This window comes from Physeter macrocephalus, chromosome 11 (assembly GCF_002837175.3).
Source record: "Physeter macrocephalus isolate SW-GA chromosome 11, ASM283717v5, whole genome shotgun sequence".
Lineage (NCBI taxonomy): Eukaryota > Metazoa > Chordata > Mammalia > Artiodactyla > Physeteridae > Physeter > Physeter macrocephalus.
The window spans coordinates 141,192,310-141,204,471 of NC_041224.1; the positions used below are offsets into that span (position 1 = coordinate 141,192,310).

At 39.7% G+C, this 12,162-nt stretch overlaps 1 protein-coding gene across 3 annotated transcripts in view; it reads right to left on the reverse strand.

The window, feature by feature from the left end:
* Positions 1-12,162, reverse strand: part of RTN1 (reticulon 1) — a 237,236-nt gene that overhangs the window by 24,714 nt on the left and 200,360 nt on the right. The window contains exon 1 of one of the 3 annotated variants that reach the window (XM_055088492.1): positions 9,870-9,930. The exons of the other annotated variants lie outside the window; for them this stretch is intronic. Coding sequence (XP_054944467.1) covers positions 9,870-9,930 — 61 coding nt within the window. Of the gene's footprint in view, positions 1-9,869; positions 9,931-12,162 lie in introns of those variants that run through there. 3 annotated transcript variants of the gene reach the window in all.

Sequence of the window (12,162 nt, forward strand, 5' to 3'; positions counted from 1 at the left end):
GGCACGTGGGCTCAGTAGTTGTGGCTCTTGGGCTCTAGAGCACAGGCTCAGTAGTTGTGGTACACGGGCTTAGTTGCTCCGCAGCATGTGGGATCTTCCCGGACCAGGGCTCAAACCCATGTCTCCTGCGTTGGCAGGCAGATTCTTAACCACTGCGCCACCAGGGAAGCCCTCTTCTTACTTTTTAATGTGACCACTAGAAAATTTTAAATTACATATGTGGTTCACATTATATTTCTATTGGACAGTGCTGATCTAGAAAAATACAGTAGGACTCAAAAAGAAATTAATAAAAGGGCTTCCAGGAAGTAAAGAGGGTTTGGTTAAAGTCAAGGATCTCTGTGGATCCAGTCAACAGGGTTAGAGGTTGGGTGTTCTGATCTGTGGATTGTGGGGCTGGCCCAGATTTGTGAACTGGCATGGTTAGAGGAGTCAAAGATCCAAAAGGACAGAATTGAAATGAACAACCTTGGGCTCAGGCTGGGAATGACAAGCAGTGAAGACCTTTGGGAACTGATGTGCTGGGAGAATGGCAAGGGCTGTGTGTGGCCAGAGTGCCGGCAAACAGCCTGAAGCCCTGATGATTCAGTGGGAAGGGTAGGAAGTGATGAAGTGTGATCACAGAAGAGAGTTTCTGTGTTCCTAAGCTGCTGTCTAAATGCTGATTTTTCACATTTTAATTTTGCTTAGAGTGATGTAAACTTGTGTAGGAAGCTTTATAGTATCTGGTCCAGAAAAATGGGTATTTGAACAAAGCTTCCTTAGAATCCAAGTAAAAACATAAGTATTTCTGTAACTGCAGCAAATTATCACAAGTAGCCTTTGGATACAACAGTAGATAGCTTGTCTCTTTCAATATCCTCCTAATACAGGAAGGCTAGGTCAGAGTTTAAACAGCTGAGTACACATTCACTAAGCATACTCACTGGGACAGGTAAATTACTGTATTGCTTTGCCAATTATAAAAATTAAATTACTTTGCTAAAAACCAAGGAGCAGGGCTTCCCTGGTGGCGCAGTGGTTGACAGTCCGCCTGCCGATGCAAGGGACACGGGTTGGTGTCCCGGTCCGGGAAGATCCCACATGCCGCGGAGCGGCTGGGCCCGTGAGCCATGGCCGCTGAGCCTGCGCGTCCAGAGCCTGTGCTCCGCAACGGGAGAGGCCACATCAGTGAGAGGCCCGCGTACCACAAAAAAAAAAACCCAAAAACCAAGGAGCAATGCAATGAAATGGGAGATCAGTATGTTCTATGAATCTAATAAATAGACTGGGCTTGGTGAGCTCATCCTTGTCCCCAAACCACATGTGGGAGCACACACTGCAGCCTGCCTGGGGCTGACTTAGAAGGGCGGACTGGCAGATTTAGCAGATTTGAAGAATCCTAATCTCAAATGCTGAAATCAGTGCTACTCTCATTTCCATAACCCAGGCAAGAATAGAACAATAAAATAGAAGAAGTGATCCAAGGTTTGAATTAATACCTAAATGGAAATAAAATTCAATGTCAAATTTCTAGAAAGAAAGCCCTTTGCTGCAGTCTAAAGCTTTTTGGATTGGGACATTATTTTAAATGTATTGAATTAAATGATCCAATAATGACTCTAGCATTCAGAAAGTATATCAAAAATGTATGAACTGAAAAGACAGTGGTGCAGCTATTCATATTTTATTTATAAGGCAAAATGTAGATAATAGATACAATGGCAATAAATTGTGCACAATTATCTACATTACTGCACCATATTCTTTTTTTTTTTTTTTTTTTGCACCATATTCTTAAATGTATTTATTTATATTTCATCTTGGTCCAAAAAAGATTTCAGGCAGCACTGCACCACTTGCTATGTGACAAATTAATGCTACTTTTTCAAAGGCCAGGTCAGAAAATGTGTGAAATTCCTGTTCACAAATGATATCAGCATTTCATCAAAAGAAGTGTTGAAAAATGATATGCTTTGACTTTTATATTTACTTTTCAGCAAGCCTCCAATAATTTACTACCTTGTGAAAAGGATTACAAGGCTAGAAAACCCTCAGTTCTTTACAACTCAGTGTCTAAAGCAGTGATAGAAAAGCCCATTACTCTGATTTTTGTTAGGCAAATAAAATATCAGCACAAAAAGTTAACAATAATAGTAGTAACTTTTTCTACTTTATTCCCTCATTTTGCCATCAAACTAGAGAAACATAATGGAAATAGATGTAATAAAATACTTTAAACTACACAGAGACCTTCAAAGATGACATCTTCTGGTCAACTAATCCATAAGTTTCATTTGCCTTGAAATAGTCTCCTACATAAGGTAAAAATTTAAGAGGTAATCCAGGAGCCCTGAGCCCAGAGAGGAAATTGCTAGAAGACACTTTTGCAGATAAGACTCTTGAAGTGATTCCATTTTCTAGGTCCTTCCTTCACATCTTTTAAATGCAGCCAATCTGACTGTCAAGAGAAAAATGCCAACATTACTTTGTAGATGGTTAAGTAATTCTGTGGATGTTTTGAAAGGGAATATATGTTAAGCCTGGTGCTCCGCGTAGATAGTAAAAGAGCACAGCATTTAACCCACACAGACGATCTTCTACTCTAATCAGCTTTGGCAGAACAATGAGAAATGAAGGATTTTATTGCCAAAGCCACGGCTAGCAACAATCTCTGGGACTTTTATTCCATGGGAGACAAAAGCAAACACGTTCTTCTAATGACTACCCTTCAGATTAGACTGATGATATAAACTACGTTAATACTCATGAAGGAGTTACCATTTTCCTGGGTTTAACAGCTGAATGTGATTCCTGTTTGCTAGTTCTAACTACTAGGACCATAGTCCATGCTGTGAAATTAACACAATGATGCTTAAGCCATTGTCACCTTGGTAGAGTAGGCCTGGCCAGGAAATGAACCAGTAGGGCCCAGTATTTAAGACTGGGTGGTCAGCTTCCACTGCTAAACCTCCAGCAAATATGCTCATTTAGGATTAAAGGAAGACACGGCCATATGGAGAGAAAGACAGGCTTTGGGCACATGGTAGTTGAGGGAGGCACACAGAAAGATTTTCAAGGTATTGAATAATGAATGTCTTTGTGTGCTTTTTCTTTCTTGAATAAGCTTTCTGACTGGATCAAAATACAAAACTGTTCATTGGTTGGTTTGTATCAGTCATAATTAGCCACAAAATCTTAAGTCTGGGCCATACCTTCTTAAAATCCATCATTGTATTGGAATAGAAGGTAGACTGCTATTGGTTCTCTCTTTTTTAAAGAATATATTTTAAAATTTTGACAAAGACCATAATGGCTAAAATATTTCTTGAACTAAAAAGATATAAGATGAGGAAAAGGAATGATCTCTCACTGTACTTTCATTCTGTTCAATAAAATATTATGTCCTTCCTGACCGCTATTATCACTAGATTTGATCTGCAGTTTGGTGAAACATTCTGAAGACAGGAGATAAAATATGACTACATGTGAAGTATGCCCATTGTGAAATGGGTATAACTGCAATAAATTCTAAACATTAAAACCTATTACATTTGTACCTTTTCTTTTTTTCTTTTGATTTTTTTCTTTATTTTTGTCTGTGTTTTTTTTTTTTAACTTCTTTTTTGGAGTATAATTGCTTCACAATGTTGTGTTAGTTTCTGCTGTATAACAAAGGGAATGTATCAGCTGTATGTGTACATATATCCCCATATCCCCTCCTTCTTGCTCTCCCTCCCACCCTCCCTATCCCACCCTCCCTATCCCACCCCTCTAGGTGGTCACAAAGCACCAAGCTGATCTCCCTGTGCTATGCAGCTGCTTCCCACTAGCTGTCTATTTTATATTTGGTAGCGTATATATATCAATGCTACTCTCTCACTTCGTCCCAGCTTACCCTTCCCCCTCCGTGTCCTCAAGTCCATTCTCTACTTTTCATTTGTTCAACATTAACACCAGTTTGGGCAAAGAACTTATAAGTAATGCTGGAATTATTTTCCCCCTTTGGCAACACAAGAAATAAGAATTTAAGGATTTTATCTTGTGAAACATTAAGATTAGTGCTTAGATTTAAGTTTATAGCTCAAACATACTTGGGGGAAATAGAACTCTATACTTCTAAGTTCTAAAAATCCTAACAATTTTCTTATTTGAAATATATGCTATAAATTTAGAATACAATTATAACGATCAAGGTTTTAATGTAGTTAGTATTATCTATCACATAGGCAGAAGACGGCTTTTAAAGAATTATTAATGTCAAATTCTTAGCTTTCAAATTGTGAGCTTAATTATAAGGTAGTCATGTTTCTTTTAATGGCTGTGTGTACTTTCATAAGAACTGAAAAGGTGACAATATGTGAATATTAATACATGGTCAAATATGCACACAACTTAGGACATCAGGTTGAGAAGGATGGGAAATTTGGTGGTGATATAAATTTAATTAGCTTTAATTAGATATTAGAATTCTATTTTAAGTGAACTTAAAACAGATCAATTCACAGATTCTGTTCCTGAATGTATTAATTACTCTAAAGAGGAAAAACAATTGAGTAAAGAATATAATTTCAAATACTATAAGAAGAAAGTGGGAGGGAGGTAAGGCATCATTTTAAAAATGATGAAGAAGGAAGGGCCTGCTGAATATGACAGAAGATTTCATCCACTACCCCTACTGATGTATGGTAATCATAATTAATGCTTTTGTGATGGCATATCAGGAATATTATTGATTTTAATGAAAGAAATATTAATTCATGGAAATATGAGAAAAACCATAGATTTGAAGATGTGGATTTAGCATGGCATATCTGTCAATCTTTCTCATCCATGGTGGCTTTTCCTTTAAAAAAAAACAAAAACAAGACACTGCAGAGTCCATTTGTACAGTCTAAAACCAAAACATGTAATAAAAAATGATTCTAACCTATTGATGTTTATCAGTCTTTTTCTTAATTTTAGTAAGGAATAGCTCATAATGTAAAGAAACATATTTGAAGTTCAGCAATTCTTTCATGTCAGTTTCTCCCATTAAATTATTTTAAATACTTTTTGAGATATGTACAATCTTGTTTAATAAAAGCTGTTTTTGCTCCCTACATAGTTCTACAGATTCATTTTATATCGTATACAGATATTGGAAGATATTCAGCAAATACTAACATTAATTAACTCTAGGTGGTAGGACTTTGGGTGATTTGTGGCTTTCATTTGAAACTCTTTGTAGACATGGAAATTTTCATAATGTGCATGTATTATTTTTAGAAAACCAATAAGGCCATTATTCTACCCCCAAATTTTAAAATATTCCCTTATAAAGATTCTCTTGAAAATGATAATACATTGTGAAAAAGGAGAATTTTATTTTTCAGTGGAGTAATAACTACCTACGTTTGGTATTATCTGTACAATGAGAGTTTTGTTTCATTAAAAAAAAAATCCCTAAATCCTCAGCTAAGCCAGTTTTCCCATTAGACCTCATTAGAATCTGCAGAGAGGGAGTTTGTAAATGAAATTATTTATGCTGTAATGTTTACACAAGTATTCTAATAATACTGAATCCAAGTAAAATGCAGTTTTTGATAAAAGGTGGGATTGGTCTGCCTTTATGTCTGTGTGTAAAATTGTCTTTATTAAATGCCATTTTCAAAATACAAGCATTTCTTTCAATTCCTGTGGCTACAACAGACATTTCTTCTGTGTATTTGGGGAGGCTTTGCGTTTTGAACTAGCACCGTTGAGAACAGACTACCCTCAAGAGCGTTTCCACTGAGAACTGTAGGCCAGCATAAAATTTTCAAAATATTTTATTTTCTAACAAAATCAGAAACATGTAAGATTATATTCTCTGAAAAGTGTTTCATCCTTCACTATTTTACAGGCAGAGGAACCTGTAAGTACAAAATGCTGCCACGTGGAGTAAAGTGGGAGCTGACCACTAGCCTCAGCCCCCCACATTACCAAGTGTCTTGCCCATGAACTTGTCATGTACAGTGATGTCTGGAAAAAAGCAATCTTTGGAGCACAAGTGAAATGATATGGATAAGTGGTTCTAGTCAAACTTTGTTCCCCTGCCTCAGTACCATTTGGATTCAGGTAGTATAGGAGAGTGGTTAAAAGTGGAGGTTTGGGGATCAGACTGCTCTGCGTTTGGGACCCACCTAAGTCTTAGGGCAAATTACTGGCCATCTCAGCCTTAAAATCCTCAGTTTCGTCCTCTATAAAATGAGAGTAACACAATAATCTCAAGAAGATATGTAACGATGACAACAATGGCATAAACTGGTCAAGATCACTGCCTCAACTGCTCAATTTTGCTTTGTCTTTAAAGAGGCAACCTGTGTGAAAATATCTTTGAAGAGTTCACTTTCTGTAACTCAGCATTAGTGAAAGAAGCAGTGAGCTTGAGATAGGAAGAGTACTGAATTCGCGGCCAGAGTCACCTTTTCATTACTCAACTTGCCACTTATCAAAAAACTTTGGGCAAGTCACTTAACCTCTTTGAGCCTCACGTTGTTCAAGAGTAAACTGAAAAGTTCAAATGAGAAGATGTTTGGCAAAATGAAAACTACGTAAATGTGACGGGTTATTAACACCCCCCATTACCTAGATAATTCACATTTTTAGAAAAACTATTGAGGAAGAAGCCATCTACTTCGGAGGCAGATGGTAGAACAGCAGGAATCAAGGGGCTCTGGGGTCAGACAGCCCTAGGCTTGAATCCAGCCTCTGGCATCACCAGCTGTGTGCCTTGGCAGAAGCCTCAGTTCATCACCTGTAAAACAACTCACACATCATAGGATTCATGAAGATTAAATGCAATGATGCGAGTAAAGCACTCAGTAAAAGTGCCCAATAAATGTTAATATTTAATAATAATAATACTTAGTAATCTGAAGATTGCCATGTATATTGCCATGTTTTATTAGGTTATTGTCTTATTTCATCTTCACTGAGTAGACTGGGCTTTGGTTTATTAACCAATTGGGTATAAGTATCATTTTTTTAAACTGGAAACAGAATGTGTGTAATGTAGTATAATGTGGACTTTAGTCTCTCTTTAAACATTCTTGTCTACAGCTAAAATCATATATATTAGTAAAATAAATATAAGGTTCCTTTTGCATGTATACTACAGTTTTGTTTGTTTGTTTGTTTTCTGCGGTACGCGGGTCTCTCACTGTTGTGGCCTCTCCCGTTGCGGAGCACAGACTCCGGACGCGCAGGCTCAGCGGCCATGGCTCACGGGCCTAGCCGCTCCGAGGCATGTGGGATCTTCCCGGACTGGGGCACGAACCCGTATGCCCTGCATCGGCAGGCAGACTCTCAACCACTGCGCCACGAGGGAAACCCTATACTACAGTTTTTAGGACGCACTGTATTAGTTTCAGTACAGTCTTCATGACATATCCAATGGGCTGCAAATTTCAACGTGGCATTGTTTAACATGGAGGAAACAGAAACTCACTTTTATTCCATTTTCCAAGCAAAACTTTCACTTCTTAATACCTTCAGAGGACATTATCAACAATGTTAATACTTACTTCTTTTAACTGCATTCACAGCTGCTCCTTGATCACACCCATTTCATCGTTTGTATACTAGACCTTGCTCTGCTGGTCTATGGATTGGGCTAAGAATTATTACACATGAGTGGCTTCAACCCTGATTATGTATTAAATTCACTTGAGGAGCTTTTGAAAAATACTGATGCTTGGCTCAACTGAATCAGAACCTCTAGGGGTGGGGCCCAGGCATCCTTCAGGGTTTTTAAAGCTTCCCAAGTGATACTAATATGCAGCCAGTGTTAAGAACAACTGTTTTTGATAATGAGAGAACTAAAATGAAGAAGATACACTGAAAATGCTAAACAAGAATCTTACTGTAGATTTTAGTTTAGGTGAAAGTTCTCCTAGTGGGGAGAAACAGGAATAATTTACTTATTATTTCTCTTTTATGCCTACAAACCCACCCACCCAGTTATTAGTTAATTTTCAGGATAATGGCTTTGTTCTATCTGACAAAAGGAAATCAGTGGTACTGAACACTATCAAAGGTCACAGAGTAGGAAAGACCCTCAAAGATCCTGCATTAATCTTTGTAAGCAGCTGTATAGTGGAAATGAAAACGATTGTCTTCAATGGACAGATTATGGCATTTTGTGTTATTTTCTGATTATAAATGTCCACATTTTTTAACCCCCCCACCCTTGAGAATGTCAACTGAGGCAAAACACATAGGACTGTGATGAAATAGTGTCTTATATCTTATACAAATAAGGCAGAAAATCTGCCACTTTTGGTACTTACTTTCGGTAAGAATAGAGGAAATCCATAAGCATAGTCTAAAAACCAACTTTGTTATGTCCAACTAAACTTGGTATTCTTTCAAGCCATAGATGTATGTTGAGTGTGTATACGGAATAAACTGGCTGAGTCTAAACACATAACAAGAATGAAATGTTACCAAGAATTTTCACAGCTGCCTCCTGTATAAAACATATGCTAGTTCATGTAGTTGACATCATTCTCTAAATTTATGCCCCCTGAATGGCCATACATTTCTTATTTCCTGGCATTTAAATTTATTAGGTCCATTTATTTACTTTTGACAGTTGTATTTCCAATAGGCCCACATAATTTGAACTAGACTATTATATTTTATGTCTTCACCACCCAACCAACAAATAAGAAAAAGAGAAAATATGTTCTTAATTCTGAGGTTCATGTTTACTTTTTCTCTGCTTAAAAGATTTACCAAAGAAAAACTCCTTGGGGCATTAAAGATTAAAAGACATCCCATTCTTTCTATGATATAACATTACAAGAGGAAGATGCCAGGTTAAAAAAAAAAAAATCAGCTTCTGCTCCAGTGTATTCTTGGCCCCCTGAGGGATGCTGCAACCCTGCAGGTTAAGTCAAACGCACCTTCTTCAGAACCATATTTGTTAAATATTAAAAGACACTTCATATTACAAACATCCAAGTTTACAACACATTCTTTCTTTCCAAGTCTCTCTTTCTCCTAGTAATCTCACACTGAGCAAGATGAAGGAGAGAATCTTAATGTAACAAAGGAGAGATGGAGATGTGTGAAGTATGAGGCTGAATAAAAATGGCTGAAAAGCAATCCAAGCGAGGCTGGAGGGTGGCCACACCCAGTGCTAATATGGACTGTTTCAAAATAAATCTGTTATACCAGAGGGCAACTGGCACTGTTTTTTAATTTCCCTCCATTTGTTCCACATATACCCATTATTAATAAACAGTAGTTACAGGTTACACCAATGAAAGACAAAATATCCCTGAAATATTTCAAAGTGAATCATCCTAATATGTGTCTACGCCATCATATTTTCAGGATTTCGAGAGCTATTCTGCATTTCCAGTTTCCTTTGTGTGACCACAAATAATAAGCCTGAAATGGGTGTGTCCCTCTTAAAAGGATGCCTTCTCAGCTAATGGTTCTACCAGGAGATTTCAACCTTTAGGCATAAATTAAATGCACTGGGATGCACGGAACAATAAGAAAGCATTTTAACTCCGGGAATAAGAAGAGAGTAAACAAGTACTGAATGATTAAAGGATCCCAAAAGAGATCCAGGAGGAGGCAAAAGATGCATTATTTAAAATACTAGCGTGACAACAAGAAAACAAAGGGGTGGGGGTGGGGGATTGTTTTTTAAAGACAGGACAAGGGAAAAAACCCACAAAAATCAAACACCATCCACTTTGATTTTTGACAGAACAAGTTTACTCCCTCCATCAGAAAGCTCTTGCGTATAAAGCATGCATAGGTCCCACAGGTGAAATGATGCACAATGGCCGAGTCTGGGTCCCGGCGTTCCCGTGCGCCGCAGGCATGCACAACTGAAATAAAGAGAATACCCTGACTTTTCCAGTTGCTCCAAACACAGTCCATCTTCGTGGAATCGGCGGTGGCCTGCATCGTGCGCGCTTTAGGGGCTCGCCGTTGCTGTCCTCGGGGGCGCTGAGCGAGCACTGAGGCGTCGGTGCCCCGGCTGCAGCGCTGCTCGCGGTGGCCGCGGCTGCAGACAGACTGAGGCTGAACCAGCCGGCGTGCGCCGCGAGGGGCGGGCGCGTCGCGGGCACCGCAGTCTCCGAGGCAGCGAATCAGCGCGGCGCGGTGCCGGGTCGGCCTGCGCGCTCGGGGATGCGGGCGCCGCTAGAGGCGAGAGCGTAGGCTCGCTGCCCGAGAGATGGTGAAGCCGGTTCTTACCCGGAAGGCACAAAAGCTGACGGGGGGTGGGAAGTATGGGAGAAAGAGGAGAAAGGACCAAGGGGAGGGATGAGAGTACAACACTTGGGCTGTTTCTGGGACTTCCTGCCCGGCATGGCATGGTGCTTTTTCTAGAAATGTCTTAGAAACCCATAAAACTTGTTGGATAAGACATAGTTGATGGCAGTACAAATCTCAGGCTTTCAGCATCATGTCCCCTAATTGCCGCAGCGCTCACTCACCTTTCCCCCTCCACCCGCCCCCAATTCTTTACATTGTGGTCACACTTTAATTGCTTCACATCTTCCAAAGAACTGCCAGATTCTTTCCCTATTTTGGAATAGTCCACGGCTATCCAAAACCTTCCTTGGCAAGCCGCAATCACTGCAAAGAAACCCTGAGGGCTTGTGTCCTCTCCGGTTAACCCCTCTTCTCCAGCTCTGTTTGTGGGTTGAATGAATAAATAATATCAGAATGTGCCAGTAGGCTCCAGATCAAAGCCTTTGGACTCTGACACACGGAGTTATTAGCCACTGCAGTGACCCTCCAAGAGTGGTCAGTTGTGGGGACATCCAAACAGAACTCAGGGAAGCAAAGGGCATTCTTCCTCAACAACATCATATTTGAGATTGAGTGCTGGGGGGTGATGGGCACGGGTGGTGTGTATAATTTGGGAGATAAAGTTGGTTTCCAAGCCCTGTGAGTCAAGGGCTTCAGGTGTCCCCAGTTACAATGCAAATGTTAATGGGAGGAGCAGAAAAATAGGTAGTAAACTACTATTCAAATCTTAGCATGAAATACTTTATCAGATTATATTCCAAGGCAGTTGAGAGAATGGACAGGGGATAGGTATGTTTTGATGAGGAAAAGGTAGAAATAGCACAGAGAAAGGACTGGAATATAGGCATTTTCTAGGGAAAGAAAGTCCTGGTGGAGGGGACCCTTGTGGAGACAAGACATAGCATGAGGACAAAGGATGCCTTGGGGACCAAAGAGGTATATAGAAGGAAGAGTTCCCACTTCATTTGTTGTAGCATGGCCTTATGTGTTACACAGAATTTCTCTCTCCCTCCTGGAGAAGTGGAGCCTCCACAATTCCTCTGCAGTTTACAGAGGCATTCCTTCCCATACCCAAATCTATATCTGTATACATCCTGTGCCAGCAAGAGCCTAATGACAATAATCTCAAGGTTATGCTTGTGGACATGATTTATCCTTCATTTTATGAACCATATACACTTTAAAATATGATCTTTATGATCATGCATGTTCTTTCTAGAATAAAAGCCTCCAGAGAAACCAGCTAAGCCTCTGCATATCTTTGTAACCCATCTGAAATTATTCTTAAGGAAGCTTAATAAAGAATGATTTCAGAAGGATGATTTGGCACTTCTGGGCATCTGAAGTCTCCTACAAGAGTGGGCTTGTCGGAGCTCCGATGGGGCTGATGGGAAGGAAGAACAACGACCACATTATTACACAGCACTTTTCAAACTGACCTGCTCTAGAGGTGCTAGTGACTTTTGTTATATTTATATTCCCTCCCCCCTCTCCCTCCCCCCACCTCCCAATTTTTTCATCATCATGGTCATGTTTGGGAATTCAGTCAGCAAAATGATGAAATGACTGGTACGTGATGATGAATTCTCACTGCATGATGTGGGGCTGCGACAAACTGCAAATAGGTGGGGACAAGACTCAGAAGGAGAGAGAAAGAGCTGCCAGGTGGGCTGTTCCTGTCCTGGCCACTTTTCAGTTGGAATCCTTCGGAGCCTTGGCCACTAGGAGGCACTGACAGTCCAATGATAGCTGCAGACATCAGCCTCAGTACAGGTGTCCCAGGTATTTTTTTTTTTTAACATCTTTATTGGAGTATAATTGCTTTACAATGGTGTGTTAGTTTCTGCTTTATAACAAAGTGAATCAGCTATACATATACAT